The sequence below is a fragment of the Mobula hypostoma genome, chromosome 6 (assembly GCF_963921235.1).
Source record: "Mobula hypostoma chromosome 6, sMobHyp1.1, whole genome shotgun sequence".
NCBI classification, from domain to species: domain Eukaryota; kingdom Metazoa; phylum Chordata; class Chondrichthyes; order Myliobatiformes; family Myliobatidae; genus Mobula; species Mobula hypostoma.
Genome location: NC_086102.1, coordinates 76,696,701 through 76,716,598, shown reverse-complemented (window position 1 = coordinate 76,716,598; position 19,898 = coordinate 76,696,701). Strand labels below are relative to the sequence as shown.

The 19,898-nt window shown below is 42.2% G+C and overlaps 2 protein-coding genes across 4 annotated transcripts in view; one reads left to right on the top strand and one right to left on the bottom strand.

Moving 5' to 3' along the window:
* mospd2 (motile sperm domain containing 2) overlaps positions 1 to 13,457 on the bottom strand; it is a 129,925-nt gene extending 116,468 nt beyond the window's left edge. The window contains exons 1-2 of one of the 2 annotated variants that reach the window (XM_063051034.1): positions 13,440 to 13,457; positions 13,220 to 13,277 (exon numbers count right to left, since the gene is read on the bottom strand). Coding sequence is in view for 1 of the 2 variants with exons in the window: in XM_063051033.1 (XP_062907103.1) it covers positions 13,220 to 13,277; positions 13,373 to 13,393 (79 nt within the window). In the remaining variant the exon portion in view is untranslated. Of the gene's footprint in view, positions 1 to 13,219; positions 13,278 to 13,372 lie in introns of both variants that reach the window. The other variant, XM_063051033.1, reaches the window with a different exon arrangement.
* Positions 13,428 to 19,898, top strand: part of fancb (FA complementation group B) — a 31,340-nt gene continuing 24,869 nt past the window's right edge. Inside the window, exons 1-2 of one of the 2 annotated variants that reach the window (XM_063051031.1) lie at positions 13,428 to 13,512; positions 18,408 to 19,829. In XM_063051031.1, the coding sequence (XP_062907101.1) occupies positions 18,897 to 19,829 (933 nt within the window). In that variant the 5' untranslated portion in view covers positions 13,428 to 13,512; positions 18,408 to 18,896. Of the gene's footprint in view, positions 13,513 to 13,567; positions 13,664 to 18,407; positions 19,830 to 19,898 lie in introns of those variants that run through there. The other variant, XM_063051032.1, reaches the window with a different exon arrangement.

The window sequence follows — 19,898 nt, the reverse complement described above, 5'->3', positions numbered from 1 at the left end:
GCATTGGCTGTCAAAATGCTACTGCTTAAAACATTTCTTTGATCTTTTTGACACTATGGTTGAATTTTTGCTCAAAGTCAACAAAAGCTTGGGAAACAAGACTGAAATTCTACGTAGAAGTGTGGCATACCAAGCTGATCTGTGTGACAAAATTAACATTCTAAATATGAAATTACAGGGTGAGAATTTCAATTTAATCCAGGCAAAATGTGCAGTATCCATTTCTAGCACAAAACTGGAAAAATACAAGCAAAGCATTGGGAGAAGAATATCCTCAGTCCCCCTGCATGGTATTATCTTTCACAAACAGTGATTTGCAAGAGTACTGTGTACACCTGCAATCACTGAATGATTTTCAGAATCTAATCAAGGATTTGAACGATCTGGAAATTCTGGACTATAGTAATTAACCCATTTCATTGATGGTAAATGAACAGGAAGAGAACTTGCAAGAAGAAACCAAAATTCAGAATGATGAAGCAAAAATGCTTTTCTAAAATGCTGCCTTTTGTGGTGTGCAGCTACACCGTCATATGAAGTTTCCTGGTTTTTGGAGAACAGCGAAACTGCTCTTCACTTTATTTCCATCCTACCTTGTTGAAAGAGGCTTCAATACAGTGAACCACATTCACAAATAACAGAACCACATTGTTACGCGTTTTGCTGTCACAACTTGAACCAGATATTTCAACTCTTGCTAAACACCATAAAGTTCAAAGATCACATTGATACTGAAAGCAGCTATACAACACACAAGTACTCTGTAAGCTAGGTTTGAAGACAAATAAAAATTTAAAGCAAAATCTTTTTTTCTCTTCTTAACATATGGTAGACATGATTTTACACTATGGGGACACCAGGAAGTATATTGTGCTTAAAAGGGGTATGAAGGTGCTTTGGGGGGCATTGGCAAGTATGAAAGTGCTTTGTGTGGGGGGGGGGAGGAGCATTGGGCTATAAAAGGTTGAGAGACATTGCACTACCCTAACTACCATCCTGCCTATACTGAATCAAGGATGAAGAATGAACAACAAAATAAAACTTTACTTGTTCTTGCATGTCCCCACTGAAGCTTTTTATATAAAAGTGCTGCTCTCACACCCCACAACTGGGCCATTTACTCTGCCTCTTCATGCCAAAGCCTTGAGCCAAAGCTTCAGTGCTTACTCTTAGGCTGGCCTACTTTCACAGCGGTTGCAATGTGTGCCACCAATAAGCCAATCACTTCTTGACTAACAATTTGAAATCTGGTCACTTTTAGGGTGCTGTTGGAACTCACTAGCAAGTCCCAAGACCTACTTCTTTTAAATCTTCTGATATTCAATGTCTTAGAGCATTTCAAATCTGTAATTTGAATTCTACTTAAGTAATTTTATAAAATGCAAATAAGAATAGAATTATCAAGAAAATATCACGAAACAGGAATAGGTTATTCAGCCTTTTAGAATAGTTCTGTCATTTTAATCAGATAATGACTGGTCTGTGAACTGACTGCAGTCCACACCAAAACCCCATCTCTTAATGGCCAAAAGACCAAAATTGTGTTAGAAATTCTGAATTATTTTCTCTATCCATCCTTCTCCAGTTCAATAATCTATGCAAATACACTTCAAATATTAAACTTTCCCCATTTCCAGACTACTTTTTTTAAAATTTCAAGATAATTTTTCATCTCCTAAGTTACAGAGAAAGGTTGAACAAGTTAGGTCTTTATTCTTCGGAGCGTAGAAGGTTGAGGGGAGACTTGATAGAGGTGTTTAAAATTATGAGGGGGATTGATAAAGTTGACATGGTTAGACTTTTTCCATTGAGAGTGGGGAAGATTCAAACAAGAGGGCATGGGTTGAGAATTAGAGGACAAAAGTTTAGGGGTAACATGAGGGGGAACTTCTTTACTCAGAGAGTGGTAGCTGTGTGGAATGAGTTTCCAGCAGAAGTGGTTGAGGCAAGTTCTATGTTGACGTTTAAAGTTAAATTGGATAGATATATGGACAGGAAAGGAATGGAGAGTTATGGGCTGAGTGTAGGTTGGTGGGAATAGGATAGGGTAAGAGTTCAGCACGGACTAGAAGGGCTGAGATGGCCTGTTTCCGTGCTGTAATTGTTATATGGTTATAAGCTCAAATTTGTCTACACCACATTCAATTTGCCAGAACTCTGCCTAATTTTCAGTCTACTATTTACAGCTGTATAGTTTCATCTATACTACTTCTAATGGCCTTTGGATTGTAAACACATTCCCTTAATCTACCGGCAAGGAATAGTTAAGGTCAAACACATCTTTCGAGAGCATCACAATTCACATCAGTCCAATCCAAGGGGTCAATTATTGCCCCCTTCCAACACACACTAATGAATTTTGTAGCCAAGTCAATACACTTGAAACAACACACATCAAAGTTGCTGGTGAACGCAGCAGGCGTTCCTGTTGTTTGCGTTTAAATTCAATACACTTGACTTCCTTTACAAGCTTCAGTTTTTGTTGACCAGTCTCTTAACAAATGTAGATACCTAACCTTCAGAAAGGAGACATTCTCAATTGTTTCCAAATTAGTATTAACAAAATGGGTTCAAGTATAAAAAGTATGAATTATTCTTAAACTTATTTAATTAGATAGACTTAAAAGCTTAGTTGAAGACAAATTAAACCACTGTCTGACAAACATAACCCCATATTTGAATTGTTTCTATTGACTGTGCTTCTGAAGAATCCAACATCAACATAAGTTACAAATAAAAAATGGAAAATGCTGGAATCAGCAGATCTGGCAGTATCCATAGAAAGAGAAACTGAGTTAACTTTTTAAATCCAAGACCCTCTGTCAGAACTGAGAAAGAGAAAAGCTCGTTAGCCTCTGCAACATAGAGTTGAGGGAGAAATGAATAAATGAAAGGAAATGTATCCAAAATAGGACGAAACCAGGGTTGCTGCAGGTCTAATTAGTGGCTGGTGGATTAATAGTGGCTGTACAGTGATAATACATAAAGAACTGTAAAATATTAACAAATGCAGAACTGTCACACATGCCTAACAGGTACAACTATTCTACTGGAAACAAAAGGTACACCGAATGTCTGAAAGATGACTTAGAGCAGAAGTGGCCAGTCAGGTGTCAGAACTTATACAATTTGATAAAGTCCAAAAAGTTGCAATATGTCAAAATGAAAGATGAGGTGCTATTGCACAAGCTTGGGTTGGACCTTAATGTAATAGTGCCCAAGATCACAGACAGAAGTCAAATGGAAGTGAAATATTCTATTTTTCTCTCTCCAATATGTTGGTTCAGCAAAACATTGTGGGCCGAAGGGTCTGCTCCTGTGCTGTATTATTTTATGTTCTAAAGCAAAAGGCAAGTAACATTTCTAAGCATATTATCACTTGAAAGGGAAGTAGTGCATTATAATTTGAGGCTTCTAAGCTTCCCCAAAAGCCAAGAAAAATTACAAACCTATTATTGCTAGTTCAATTCTTTCCCATCACAAAAATCACCACAACTACCACCCCAGAGCTTGCATTCATTTGTTCTAGGTGCAGCACGTCAAAACAAATAGACCTTCACATTACAGTCCAGCAGCATGGTCAGAACAATGACTGACCTTTTGAAAGCACAGAAAACTCTCTCGAAAAGCCTTTGCCAGTCAGAAAAGCTATAGTTGGAAATTTGTCAACTCCAAATGCTGCAATTAATTGAGAACGGCTTTTAAAATGGCTCCATTAGAGGAATTCAATTTTTGCTAAATAAAAAAATTAATTAAAATAGTGAAGTAGAATTCTTACATTTCATACAAATTTTGGGTCTTTAAATTCTTTATACCAGATGTTTAAAGAGACTGTTGTCCAATTAATCAGTTTATTTATATGCTTCTTTTGGAGTGTTTTATCCCCCAGTAAAGACTGGAGAGGGATATTTATTAGACTTTGTTCTGAATCCTTCCACTTTGCCTCACAATTAGGGTCACACCAACAGACCAGACTGTGCAGCTGTGCTGCTCTATAATAGTCTTCAAAGCAAGGCACAGCAATCCACCTTTATCCTTTTAGGCAGCTATAATGTCTGATCTCTAATTCTTGGTGGGTGGCACATGACACAGAATTCCTTCTAGCAAAATTGGATGGTAGATTTACACATTGGACAAGTAAGGGATTCACCTCATACTGTACAATATTCTCCATTAAGGGTTTGGAGTCCTTTCAACAACTCACAGAAACATATCACTTAGAGTAGTGATCGCGGTCGACTGGTCGATCTTTGAGACTTTCCCAGTAGATCCCGAAAAAAATGAAAAATAAATAAATACAAATACTGTTGTAATGTGAGCATTATAAAAATAAGTAATACTAATTAGGATAATGGTAATATAACAATACTCCAGCTACTACAGCTGTTTGTAAACAGAGATTGTTTCCGGGTTGCGGGGTTTTAGTTCCGTTCTTTCTGCCTAGTGCGCATGTGTGTATAGCTCCCCCACCATGCAACACAGTAGAAAAGATGGTTAGTAAAACCCCGCAACCCAGAAGCAACCTCTCTTTACAAACAGCTTTCCATAGCCACGTAACGGGAGTATTGCTATATTACCATTATCCTAATTTGTATTAACTTATCTTTATAACGTTCACATTACAACACTTCTCCACCTTTAAATTCCAACATTTCCCAAATGTAAATAACTGGGAAACAAAAAAAACAGTGGTGTCATTATCTTGCGTACCTCTGAAACTTATACTAGTGTCTCAGTAACAGCTTACCAATACAAAACACCTGAAAAACGTGACAGATTCAACATTCAGTCTAACAAAGGAAACTGTCCATTCAAATATTCAGTCTGTCAGGAGGTTTGCGAGGGACACTGTGCTGCTACAGATGAGAAAATTATGAAATCTAAGTACAGGAGCTGTCTTAATAAAAGACACCTCACAGATGGTCTCAAACTGGCTGTCCATAGTTATGAGCCAAATTTCAGGGAACTAGCAGAAAGTATTCAGCCCCAGTGACTGCAACAGTCAACTTTTATTCATTTATTTTTCGTGTTGAAATAAAATTAAATAATGAAACATAGAATTAAAGGTGTTGTAATGTGAGCATTATAAAAATAAGTAATACTAATTAAGATAATGGTAATATAGCAATACTCTAGCTACTGAAAGCTGTTTGTAAAGAGAGATTGTTTCCAGGTTGAGGGCTTTTACTTCCGGTCTTTTCAGCCCGGTGCACATGCGTGTGACTACACGATTTAGTAGGTTAATCTTCCCTTTCACTAAGGCCGAGGTAGGGGATCTTGGGGTTAAAAAGGTTGGCGACCACTAACTTAGAGAAACAAGATTTCTTTAGATATCTTCAACTAAGACAATATTTCAAAAAAAATATTTAAACTATTGGAGAGAAAGGGTTAAGACAGATTAATATATTCATTGATGTGTATAAAGGTAATATTAAAAAGAAACTGATAACCAGGATTTACTCGATTTTACAATCTAACAGGGGTCTCTCCACAATGTGCGTCAAATCAAAATGGGAGAAAGAAACCAACATAAAATTGATAGAAGATGATTGGTTAAACATATGCAGAACACATTCGACTACTTCAAGTTCAGGTCTGTGGAGGGAGTTCACCTGGAAGAATACCTTAAGATTTTTTATAACGCCAAAAATAAAGGAGTAACGAAGTAACCAACCTGAACAAGGGGTCAATGTTGGAGAATGTGTGATAATATGTTGGCTGATCATTTTCATATTTTCTGGGAGTGTCCAAAGATTGTCTTATTGGTTAGATGTGATAACAGAGATAAGGTCAATAATCAGCCCAGAGATTAATTTTGACTTTAAAGTTATTTATTTGGGTAATGTACCAAATGGGCTCAAAAAGCATGAAAGATATTTGTTACAAATACTACTAGCAGCCAGTAAGAAAGCAATTACTAGGAAAGGGCTAAGCAAAGAGTCTCCTACAGTCCTGGAATGGATAGAAATAGTTCAAGAAATTTATGTTATGGAATGATTGACTTTCTCTCTGGGACATGCCACTAAAAAATTTGAAAGATACTGGGAAAATTGGACATTTTATTTGAACCCGAAATGACTTCTTCACTGTACATTTATTTCATTTGAATAATTTTGTTTTAATTCTTCCTATGAGGGTACCTGCAAAATGAACCTTAAAATCTTAAGGTCCTCTAGACTTTGAAGGACAATTATAGACACAAGAGTCTGGTTAACCTTGATACAGCAATGTAACCCATTTCTTTATTCATTTTTTCTATTATAAGATACGGATTTTACTGCACCTATGATGACCCTGTTTTTATCGTGTTTGTTCTGTTATTGGCAAAACAATAACAATAAAGTTTAAAAGAAGTGAAGTAGAATATTTATTGAAAAGATAACATCTTCCCTCAAGTCCCAATCTTTTGCCTTCTAATCAAAGTTCCAAGTAAATTTATCCAAGTGTATACACACACACAACCCTGAGACTCATTTTCTTGTGGCCATACTCACTTAATGAAAGACTACACCAGGTGTACAAAAGACAACAAACTGTACAAATACAAAAAGAAAGAAATGATAAAGCAAAAAATATTAAGAATATGAGTTGAAGAGTCCTTGAAAGAGAAACCATAGAATGTGGGAACATTTTAGTGATGGGGCGTGTAGTTATCCCTAAGGATCACAACTATGTCATTTCTAATTTGGCATAGAATCCTAGACGCTATTCTCCAGATTTTCAAATTCTTAAGTCCTAGTGTTTTGTAGTATTGTAATCCTGCACAATATATTTATTCAATAGATCAGACAATCCCAAAAATACAGTGAAAAAATAGACAAGGCCCTGAACGTTGGTGTTAACTGCATTCAGTACTGTACTTCAGCTATTATCAGATCTCAACGGAAAGATGTTGCTGTTATCAACTACTTCTGCCTTCAAACCAAATGCCAATATGCCATTGAAGACAAAGATAACCAGTGTAGCCAAATTACTCTTGCCACATCACATTCTCATAGCTCCACGCAGATCTCTCCCAGAAATCAGTGGCAGCAAATAAGTATTAATTTAAACAACGATTTGTGCATGGTTGTTAGACATTATTCCCAACAGGTGACAGAATGCAAACACAATGAAGGCAATTCCTATCTCTTGGAGCAGGAAGTATCATCTTGACGGTTATTAACCAATGTTGAGCAAGATGCCAATGGCAAAGAAATAGCAGTAACTGATTAGAATGATAACAATCACAAATACAATGGCACATTTTCAAAGTAATAATTGGTGGCCCTTAGGTTTAGGGGTACAGTAAGGCAATGGTTAAGTTATTGTACTGGAGGCCAAGGTAATGGAGCAGCACTGTAGCATAGTGATTAGCACAATGCTTTATAGTACAAGCAACCCATGTTCAATTCTCATTGCTACCCCTAAGGAGTTTGTATGTTTTCTCCGAGTGCTCCGGTTTCTTCCCAGTCTAAAGACTTACTGGTTGGTAGGTTAATTGGTCATTCTCCCATCCACTACGTAATGGACTGGTTGGACACAGGAGTACATTCAGCCAGAGACTCATTCCACCGAGATACAACACTGAGCGTCATAGGAAATCATTCCTGCCTGTGGCCATCAAACTTTACATCTCCTCCCTTGGAGGGTCAGACACCCTGAGCCAATAGGCTGGTCCTGGATTTATTTCCTGGCATAATTTACATATTACTATTTAATTATTTATGGTTTATTACTATTTAATTATTTATGGTGCAACTAACGAAAACCAACTTCCCTCAGGATCAATAAAGTATGACTATGACTATGTAAATTGTGATTAAACTCAGATTAAATTGGAGGGAATTGCTAGCGGTGTGGCTCGATAAATAAATAAACAAATTAATCCAAAGAAATTAAGCCAAAATAATCTGAATTCAATGGAAACTAATTCATGAAGAATAATTATAAATCTATGAAGCTTGGCAAAATATGTTCACCAATCTCACTGCCCCTGTTCTTCTTGGTGGTAGGTACCATGGATCTGAGAGGTGCTGTTAGCAGTTGCCTGAATAAGTAACTGCAGATAATTTTTTACAGCTGTTCACACTACAGCCACAGTATGGTGGCAGTAAGAAATTAATGTTTGAGAGATGCCAATCAAATAGTCTGCATTGACATACGAGCTGTTTGCACTGCACCCATCCAGGCAGGTGGAAAGTACACCATCACACTGTTGACTCAGGCCTTGTAGACAGAGGAAAAGATCTGGGGTGTCAGTCACTAACTAAATGTGGCTAATCCACTTAGGTGTCCAAATCAATGATGACCAGAAATGAGACAGGTCAGTCGGTTCAACCATGTCACAACAACAACCTTGCGCTCAACGCCAATAAGACCAAGGAATTGATTACAGACTTCAGTAAGGGGAAGTGGGGGTCAGTTGTGGAAAGGGTGAGCAACTTCAATTCCCGTGTGTCAACATCTCAGAGGATCTATCCAGGGCCCACAAATCAATGCATCATGAGGGAGGCACACCAGTAGCAAGGCTTCATTAGATGTCTGAAGAGAATTGGTATAATACCAAAGATTCTAGCATATGCCTACAGATGTACCATGGGGAGCATTCCGTCTGGTATGGAGGCTTCAAGGCACGGGATCGACAAAGCTGCAAAGAGTGGCAGACTCAGGCAGCTCCATCACAAGCACTACCCTCCACACCATCAACTACATTATTTTGCTGCTGTTTCGCTCTCATTAATTTCCATATTGCTGCCGCAAAGCAATTAATATCATGATGTATAGCACTGATAATAAACCAGATTCTGAGGATTTTGATAGTGAGGGAATTCACACTGGCAATGCTATTGAATATCCGAGGTCAGTGTCAGGCCCTCTTGTTAGTGACTGTCATTACCTGCCCATGAAGAATGCATGCCACTGGAATTCATTCTCACATCCGTCATTCAGCTTTTACTGCATGCAGGCACAGACTAATTCATTTCCTGAGGAGTTGCAAATAGAATCGAACATACTGCAATCAGCTTATACAGGTCCACAATCCCTTACCCAAAATCCCTGGGGCCAGTTGCATTTCGGAATTCAGAATTTTTCGGATTTCAGAAAATTAATAATTATATTGATAATTAATCCGTCTCGGTGTGGGGGAGCTCCGGACCTACGCACATCCTCCCGTATACTTTAAATCATCTCTAGATTACTTATAATACCTAATACAATGTAAATGCTATGTAAATAGTTGGTATACTGTATTGTTTAGGGAATAATGACAAGAGAAGAAGTCTGTACATGCTCAAACAACCAGTGCTGGAGAGAGAACTTCTGGGTTTTCCCGATCCGCACTCTTTTACAAATACTATTACAGTTTATTTAGAGTAATATACTGATAAATGAAATAGTGGGATAATTATAGACCATAAATACACTAGCATATTTTATTTCCAACAAAAACATTCAATAAAACATAAAAATATACAGCTTCAAACAAACCGAATCAAAGACATGGTAAATGACTAGCAACACACATAAAAGTTGCTGGTGAACGCAGCAGGCCAGGCAGCATCTCTAGGAAGAGGTGCAGTCGACGTTTCAGGCTGAGACCCTTCGTCAGGACTAACTGAAGGAAGAGTGAGTAAGGGATTTGAAAGTTGGAGGGGGAGGGGGAGATCCAAAATGATAGGAGAAGACAGGAGGGGGAGGGATGGAGCCAAGAGCTGGACAGGTGATAGGCAAAAGGGATACGAGAGGATCATGGGACAGGAGGTCCGGGAAGAAAGACAGGTGAGGGGGGGACCCAGAGGATGGGCAAGAGGTATATTCAGAGGGACAGAGGGAGAAAAAGTAGAGTGAGAGAAAGAATGTGTGTATAAAAATAAGTAACAGATGGGGTACGAGGGGGAGGTGGGGCATTAGCGGAAGTTAGAGAAGTCGATTTTCATGCCATCAGGTTGGAGGCTACCCAGACGGAATATAAGGTGTTGTTCCTCCAACCTGAGTGTGGCTTCATCTTTACAGTAGAGGAGGCCGTGGATAGACATGTCAGAATGGGAATGGGATGTGGAATTAAAATGTGTGGCCACTGGGAGATCCTGCTTTCTCTGGCGGACAGAGCGTAGATGTTCAGCAAAACCGTCTCCCAGTCTGCGTCGGGTCTCGCCAATATATAAAAGGCCACATCGGGAGCACCGGACGCAGTATATCACCCCAGCCGACTCACAGGTGAAGTGTTGCCTCACCTGGAAGGACTGTTTGGGGCCCTGAACGGTGGTAAGGGAGGAAGTGTAAAGGCATGTGTAGCACTTGTTCCGCTAACACGGATAAGTGCCAGGAGGGAGATCAGTGGGGAGGGATGGGGGGAACGAATGGACAAGGGAGTTGCGTAGGGAGCGATCCCTGCGGAATGCAGAGAAAGCGGGGGAGGGAAAGATGTGCTTAGTGGTGGGATCCCGTTGGAGGTGGCGGAAGTTACGGAGAATAATATGTTGGACCCGGAGGCTGGTGGGGTGGTAGGTGAGGACCAGGGGAACCCTATTCCTAGTGGGGTGGCGGGAGGATGGAGTGAGAGCAGGTGTACGTGAAATGGGGGAGATGCGTTTAAGAGCAGAGTTGATAGTGGAGGAAGGGAAGCCCCTTTCTTTAAAAAAGGAAGACATCTCCCTCGTCCTGGAATGAAAAGCCTCATCCTGAGAGCAGATGCGGCTGAGACGGAGGAATTGCGAGAAGGGGATGGCGTTTTTGCAAGAGACAGGGTGAGAAGAGGAATAGTCCAGATAGCTGTGAGAGTCAGTAGGCTTATAGTAGACATCAGTGGATAAGCTGTCTCCAGAGACAGAGAAAGAAAGATCTAGAAAGGGGAGGGAGGAGTAGGGAATGACATGGTAAATGACTTATTGGAATAAATGTAGAACGTAAATATTCTAGGACATATACAGGTTCAAACTAAGCTAAGTACATACAAGTACCTCCAGTTAAGTTGCATTACGTCTGGCAAACAAAGCTAAATACTTACAGGATTCTCAAGTTATGAAGCAGCACTACGGTTTTTAAAGACTTTAAGTGTCATCTGTCTCATTAACATAGGTTTATGTCTAAGCAATCTCTCTTTAACTCAGTAAACTGCCATAATCTCTTCGTTGTCTAATCCAATCAATCAACACATGGTCAAGATCTTCATTTTTTGCCCTATGCAGTGTTCTCCTATTTTTCATTAGTTTATGGTCGTCACTGTCACTATAAAACTTCAGAAACTTGTCTTTCTGTTTCTTTAAATTATATACAGTAGTAGTTCTGACACCATATTCTTTAGTAAGACGCCGCACAGACATACCACGATCAAGCTTCTGCAATAACTCCACTTTCTGCGTTATTGATAATGATAGATGCTTCCTTCTCTTTTTCTCATTGTTACCCATAGGGGTATCTGCAGCTCTTTTTGACATTTTCACAGTAGAAGTAAACACAAAGTCAACAGTGAACACAAAATATCAGCAAACAGCAAATGCACGCATAACCAGTACAAGCACTGAGCCACAACTGACATCTGGCAGCCTCTGCTAGTGCTGCCACGTCACACCTGAGTGACGTCTGCTGTTGGCACGCCAAACAAGCCTCGTTACGACACGCTCCACACTCCATGAAGAAAACTTCGGTTTTTGGAGCTTTTTGGATTTCAGAATTTCGGATAAGGGATTGTGGATCTGTATCACCACTTCTGATTTTACCATCAAAGAAATATCATTGATAAAGCAGCTGAAGGTGTTTGGGTCCAGGACACAGTCCTAGGGGATTCCTGCAGCTCTGCTGATTGACTCCCGCCCCCCCCCCACAACTATAACTTTCTCACTTAATTCAAATTATGACTCTACCCAAAGGCATTTGTCTTGAAGCCTAATAATTTCTGTAATCAATCGAATGTTATTTTGATTTACAGCCATTTTTACCTTGTACTCAGAACTCTGTTCCTTCATTTGAGTTTGGATCATGGCTGTACAAGGCTGTCGGGGCAGTAATAAACCACTCCAAAAGACAGTCAGCCATTCTTTCCATTACTTTAATGACAACTGAGAAGGGAATAACTTTCAGCTGAATATCAACCATTCCAAAATATATATCAGAATGTCAATACAAAAGTCAAACTTGAATCTGTGGAAGCTATGAACCCAGGATAAAATAGGGCACTTAGGTCACAAGTTGTCATTATGTTAGCAGAAGCAGAAGCATTGGATTTTGACATTATATACAGTTTGCAGTTGACCACAAATAAAGGAAATGTATCCACCACCACAACTAATAGACATAGATGCTCCTGAAACAACAAAATACTAATTTACACATTAAAATATTGTTAGAGATGTGCAAATATTTCAAGATCTTTCAAGTCCTAATAAAAAGGCATAGATATAGTGGACATGGAGAAAATGTTTCCAATAATGGGAGAGTTTAGGACCCAAGTGCACAGCCTCAGAATAGAAGGGTGTCCCTTTACTGCAGAGAAAAAAAAAATTCTTTATCCACAGTGGTGAGTTTGTGGTATTCATTGCCACAGACAGCTGTGGAGACTGTCAATAGCTATATTTAAAGCAAAGGTTGGTAAATTCTTGGCCAAAGGTTATGGGGAGAAACAGGAAAAAGGGGTTGAGAAGGAAAATAAATCAGCCATGATTGGATGGCAGAGCAGCCTCAATAGACCAAACGGTCCAATTCTGTTCCTATGTCTTATGGTCTTAAATTATTCAATTTTCAAAAAAAGTTACAACTGGCCTGACAAGCTTGTCACACTAACACACAAGCAGAAATTGAAGAAAACATTTTGTGACACGTTACCGTCGGTTTTAATAATTTTACTCAGTCAGATGACATACTAGGGGATTGCTTGGAATTTATTTATACAGGCTGAGAATTTGCATATATTTACATAGAAAGTGGCAATTAGAGAAGAGCTCTCAATATTTCTGCAGTTGCCCCCAGAAAGGTGACTGAAGGAAGGTGCAGCTGAAAACACAAACAGGGTTAACCAGTAACCCCAGGTACATACAGCTGCACATTTCCACTAAGAGAAAGCAATTCTCAGCCAGCCCTGCCCACTCACCCAAACAGCACTCACTCAACACTACGGAGAATTGAACGGGGAGGAGGCGAGCACGTAGAAATACGAATTATGTCGAGCGCACAGAGATAAACTGGGATGAGAGCTCAGATTCAACACCAGTACTACCCACATACGCAACATGCACGGTACCTTGTAAATACTCGCTCGTAAAGCGCTGCCTCGTTTCGCTTATTAACTTCTCTTTGTCCTGGAAAAGACAAGAACACAAGTGGTTAGTAAGAAAACGGCTACCCGCGAGCCCTCAATACCGACCACCTCACCGTACCCCGACACCGCTCTCACCGGCAGCCGATCGGCAGCCATCACAGCGCGCTCCAGGCTCAGTCACGTGAGCGGCCTGACCTCTCACCTCGTGCACCGCTCAGCCTCACCGTCGCGAGGGGCCGCGCGCCAACTGGAAAGTGGCGGGCCAGGAAGGAGAGGTAAGCTGGTCACCCGCTTCATTTTGTGGACGGCCTCTCGCTGGCGTTCCGTTCCGCCCCACCCCCTCGCACTTCCAACCGGACGGGAAAGCGCGGCCGAGAGGGTTCCGTGAAGGCCAGAAAGAGCGCTGCATTCGGGGACAGGGCACGGGTGGGTCAGCGGGTTCAGGGACAGGGGACGGGTGGGTCAGCGGGTTCGGGGACAGAGACAGGGGACGGGTGGGTCAGTGGGTTCAGGGACAAGGGGACGGGTGGGTCAGCGGGTTCGGGGACAGGGGACGGGTGGGTCAGCGGGTTCGGGGACAGAGACAGGGGACGGGTGGGTCAGCGGGTTCGGGGACAGAGACAGGGGACGGGTGGGTCAGCGGGATCAGGGACAGAGACAGGGGACGGGTGGGTCAGCGGGATCAGGGACAGAGAGACAGGGGACGGGTGGGTCAGCGGGTTCGGGGACAGGGGACGGGTGGGTCAGCGGGTTCGGGGACAGAGACGGGACGGGTGGGTCAGCGGGTTCGGGGACAGAGATGGGACGTGTGGGTCAGCGGGTTCGGGGACGGGATGGGTGGGTCAGCGGGTTCGGGGACGGGATGGGTGGGTCAGCGGGTTCGGGGACAGGGGATGGGTGGGTCAGCGGGTTCGGGGACAGAGACGGGACGGGTGGGTCAGTGGGTTCGGGGACAGAGACGGGACGGGTGGGTCAGCGGGTTCGGGGGCAGAGACGGTACGGCTGGGTCAGCGGGCTCGGGGACAGAGACGGGACGGGTGGGTCAGCGGGCTCGGGGACAGAGACAGGGGACAGGTGGGTCAGCGGGTTCGGGGACAGAGACGGGACGGGTGGGTCAGCGGGTTCGGGGACAGAGACGGGACGGGTGGGTCAGCGGGTTCGGGGACAGAGACGGGACGGGTGGGTCAGCGGGTTCGGGGACAGAGACGGGACGGGTGGGTCAGCGGGTTCGGGGACAGGCGACGGGTGGGTCAGCGGGTTCGGGGACAGAGACAGATGACTGGTGGGTCAGCGGGTTCGGGGACAGGGCACTGGTGGGTCAGCGGGTTCATAGAAACTAGAAAATAGATGCAGGAGTAGGCCATTTGGCCCTTCGAGCCTGCACCACCATTCAGTATGATCATGGCTGATCATCCAACTCAGAACCCTGTACCTGCTTTCTCTCCATAGTCCCTGAATCCCTTTAGCCACAAAGGCCACATCTAACTCCTTCTTAAATATAGCCAATGAACTAGCCTCAACTGTTTCCTGTGGCAGAGAATTCCACAGATTCACCACTCTCTGTGTGAAGAAGTTTTTTTTCTCATCTCGGTCTTAAAAGGCTTCCCTTTTATCCTCAAACTGTGGCCCCTCGTTCTGGACTTCCCCAACATCGGGAACAATCTTCCTGCATCTAGCCTGTCCAATCCCTTTAGAATTTTATACGTTTCAATAAGATCCCCCCTCAATCTTCTAAATTCCAGGAAGTATAAGCCTAGTTCATCCAGTCTTTCTTCATATGAAAGTCCTGCCATCCCAGGAATCAATCTGGTCAACCTTCTTTGTACTTCCTCTATGGCAAGGATGTCTTTCCTCAGATTAGGGGACAAAAGCTACACACAATACTCCAGGTGTGGTCTCACCAAGGCCTTGTACAACTGCAGTAGTACCTCCCTGCTCCTGTACTCGAATCCTCTTGCTATGAATGCCAGCATACCATTCGCCTTTTTCACTGCCTGCTGTACCTGTATGTCCACTTTCAATAACGTGTACAATGACACCCCGGTTTCGTTGCACCTCCCCTTTTTTTAATTGGCCACCATTCAGATAATAATCTGTTTTCCTGTTTTTGCCACGAAAGTGGATAACCTCACATTTATCCACATTAAATTGCATCTGCCATGAATTTGCCTACTCACCTAACCTATCCAAGTCACCCTGCATCCTCCTCACAGCTAACACTGCCGCCCAGCTTCGTGTCGTCCGCAAACTTGGAGATGCTGCATTTAATTCCCTCATTTAAGTCATTAATATATATTGCAAACCAGAGGTCCCCAACCTTTGGCCCATGGACTGGTGTAATATTGACAATATTCTTGCGGACCGGCTGCCCCGGGGGGCGGGGGGGGGGGGAGTGTTCAAGTAGGGTTAAACTCACCTCAACATGTCTTTTACAGTTAGGGTCGCCAACTTTCTCACTCCCAAATAAGGGATAAAAGTAGCAGTCAAATGCTGGGCACTTTACCCCAGAAAGACTACAATGACCATGAAGCCTTGTGCGGGCACCTGTGTGCGCATGCGCGTACGTGCCGATTTTTCCCCACAAATCGGTTTTGCCTTCATGTTCCCGACTATACTGTACATACATTATTTCTACTTTATATAGGTTGTGTATTTATCATATCATTCCCATTTTTACTATATGTTAGTGTTAGTTATTTTAAGTGTTATGTGTTATTTGGTATAATTTGTTAGGTTATTTTTTGGGTCTGGGAACGCTTAAAAATTTTTCCCATATAAATTAATGGTAATTGCTTCTTCACTTCACGCCATTTCGGCACGAATGGTTTCATAGGAACACTCTACCTTAGCGGGGGAAATATGGGACAAGGGCGGTCCCGTATGGGACAAACCAATTTAGCTCAATATACGGGATGTCCCGGCAAATATGGGACAGCTGGCAACCCTATGTTCAAGTTCAACAGTGCGTGACAGGGAATGAGGAAAAGGTGCAGCTGACTCATATTGTTTCGTCACGGCCTGACAGCACATGCTTTGCGGCCCGGTGCCGGTCCGCTGCCTGGTGGTTGGGAACCGCTGTTGTAAACAACTGGGGTCCCAGCACTGAGCCTTGCGGTACCCCACTAGTCACTGCCTGCCATTCTGAAAAGGTGCCGTTTATTCCCACCCTATGCTTCCTGTCTGCCAACCAATTCTCTACCACGTCAATACCATACCCCCAATACCGTGTGTTTTAAGTTTGCACACTAATCTGTGTGGGACCTTGTCAAAAGCCTTTTGAAAATCCAAATATACCATATCCACTGGTTCTCCCCTATCCAATCTACTAGTTACATCCTCAAAAAATTCTGTGACATTCATCAGACATGATTTTCCTTTCACAAATCCATGCTGACTTTGTCCGATGATTTTGCCGCTTTCCAAATGTGCTGTTATCACATCTTTGATAACTGACTCTAGCATTTTCCCCACCACCGATGTCAGGCTAACCGGTCTATAATTTCCTGGTTTCTCCCTCCTTTTTTTCAAAAAGCGGGGTTACATTAGCCACCCTCCAATCCTCAGGAACTAGTCCAGAATCTAAAGAGTTTTGAAAAATTATCACTAATGCATCCACTATTTCTTGGGCTACTTCCTTAAGCACTCTGGGATGCAGACCATCTGGCTCTAGGGATTTATCTGTTTTTAATTCCTTCAATTTACCTAACACCACTTCCCTACTACCATGTATTTCCCTCACTTCCTCCATCTCACTAGACCCTCAGTCCCCTACTATTTTCAGAAGATTATTTATGTCCTCCTTAGTGAAGACAGAACCAAAGTAGTTATTCAATTGGTCTGCCATGTCCTTGCTCCCCATAATCAATTTTCCTGTTTCTGTCTGTAGGGGACCTACATTTGTCTTAACCAATCTTTTTCTTTTCACATATCTATAAAAGCTTCAGGGACAGGGCACTGGTGGGTCAGCGGGTTCGGGGACAGGAGATGGGATGGGTGGGTTACTGGGTTCGGGGACAGGGGACGGTTGGGTCACTGGGTGCAGGGTCAGAGGGCAATTGGATTACCAGGTACAGAGTCAGAGGGTAGGGTGCTGGGTTAGAAGTGGATGGATCATCGGGTGCAGGATCAGGTACAGATAAGTTACCGTGGGCAGGTGGATTATATAGGTACAGGGTCAGGGGTGGCAGGTGTGTTTCCAGGTGTAGGGTGAGAGAGTGGGAGAGATTACTGGGTACAAGATCAGAGGGAAACTGGGTGCAGGGACAGTGCACCTGGGTTAATAGGTAGAATGTGATGGGACAGGTGGGAGGGATCACAGTGTTAAAGGGCAGGGTGCAAGCAGGTCACTGAATACAGGCTCAGTGAACAGGAGGGTTTACGGGGTCGAGGGGTGGTAGGGATCACTGGGCTTCGGGTCGGTGGGGGGAGGGATCACGAAGTTCGGGTCAGGGTATGTGAGATTCACTGGATACAGGAATAGGGTGTAGATAGGAGTCTTCCCAAGTCGATGTAAGTTTGGCAGAGTCCTTCAGGTGCAGGATCGAGGGTAGGTGGCATCCACAGGGTACATAGTCAGGAGGTAGGTTGGTGGTGGTGGGGGGGGGGGGGGCGTTGTTTGTGTTGAATCTCTATCTTTCACAAGACCAGCATCTGGAATCCAGACATAGCCACCCTGACAGTAAACCTCCATTCTTTAAAAATCATAAAACCAGCCGAGGTACCTTTGTTACGCAGCAACACAACTATTTTATGAAATAGAAAAATCACGGTTGTTTTAAATCGAGGCACAAGCCAGATACATGGCTCAGATTTTTCTGGCTGACTTGCACTCTACATTTAATAGATATTGCTGGTCTGACTTGAACAAGGGTGTTCCTAACTGAATATAAGTTTGACTGGAATAGCAGGGCTGTAGTATACTCAGACAGCCTATAGCAGGGGTTTCCGACCTTTCTTTTCATGCCATGGACCAATACCATTAAGCAAAGGATCTGTGGTCCCCAGTTTGGGAACCTCTGATCTAGAAGCATAAAGCCTGTCAACCAACAGCTGGATTGGGGGTCATATTTAAGCTCAGGGACATGGAAGAGGTTGATTGTGATAGGTAGCCGACCATACAACATTGTACATTTGGTGGTGCCTGAATTAGTTATATCTCCATTTGTTGCAGGTGATGTACCAAAGTGCCACTTCCACAGTTTGGAAATAATATTCTGAAATGACTACCCTGCTTATATCTCATCATGTCTCTGAAATGAAGTTCCCCACAGTCCAAAGATGGTGTGCTGTATGTGCAGAACAAGATCCTAAGATATTGATGCATGTTTGTGTCTGCTGAATTGTGGCAACAATATCCAGAATGGAATATCATAACATTCATTGAAGAATAGTTCCAATGTCATAAATATGGTGTTGTTATCTACCCACCAAGGAATTTACCATATACTTTTGAGATGATGCATGTTGTTTTTGCTAAAGAAGTATTACGAATAATGTGCTATCAAAGCTGAGTCTGCTGTACAAAAATCATTTATAGCATTTCAGAATGAACCTGAAATTAAACCACACTACAACATCATTGAAGAACTTGTTTTGGTAATTGTAATTTTCATCTCCAAGTCCAGATCTGTTCAAGTTTTAAAACAAAGTCATATTTACAATGGAGCTGGAATCCATTAAAAAGAATGTAAATGTAACAACTTTAAATGGAGAGGTGATCTCTTTTATTGTATCCAAGGAAAAACATCCCAGTGGGAAAAATGTTTGCATACTGAAGTTCAGAAGAATGGTGTTTAATTCAGAATCCGGGAAATGGATGAACAAATTTGCAGGGAAATATGCCACAGATAAAAAAAGTTCCAATTCACAAATTGTTGCCTGTAGTTGCACTATTGATTCAAGAACAGGACAACATTTTCCTTGTATCTTGCTAAAGAAGCATAAAAAAGGTTCTAACTTTGGATATATTTTACTAATATTACAGAATTCAAATAAAATTGAGCATCATTTGGACTTTGAACTGGACTATGAAATGAAAGAGAATCTGACACTCTTGACTGGGCCTAGTGTTTATTGGAGTTGTGACAATCAAGTTTTACATGTATCGATGCAAACTAATGGCATTGTAAGCATTCCACTTTTGTTTACTGCAGTTACATGGATTGGAGAGCTTTCTGATGGAGATGTTATTATTCTGGGTACAAGGAAAATGGATAGACCTATAAAACAAGATAAAGCTGTAGTACCTAAAGCTGATAAACAGATCTGGGGTAGTGAATTTATCACTTATTCCATGAAAAAGAAACAAATGTGCAATCGCCGTTTCGTTCCAAATGCTTACAGCACAGTGGTTACACATATACTCAATTGTCCTTTTGTTAATGCCGAGGATCCATTAAAGACCACAATTATAGCAATCACATGCAAAAATCAACTGATTATGTTTGAAAATTGCATCCCCAAGAATGTTTGTCAGCTTCCTTTTGAAGATGCCTGTGAAATAAAAATGGCCACAACTGGCAGAGAGAATCATCTCATCCTTTTATCTTCGAGAAGTGGAAATGTTTGTGCTGTCTCAAAGGAAAGTTGGCAGGTACGGTTGCGTGATTATGTTTGTTTTCAGTCTCTGGCAGGTCCTACACACCAACTTTTCATAGGCTGG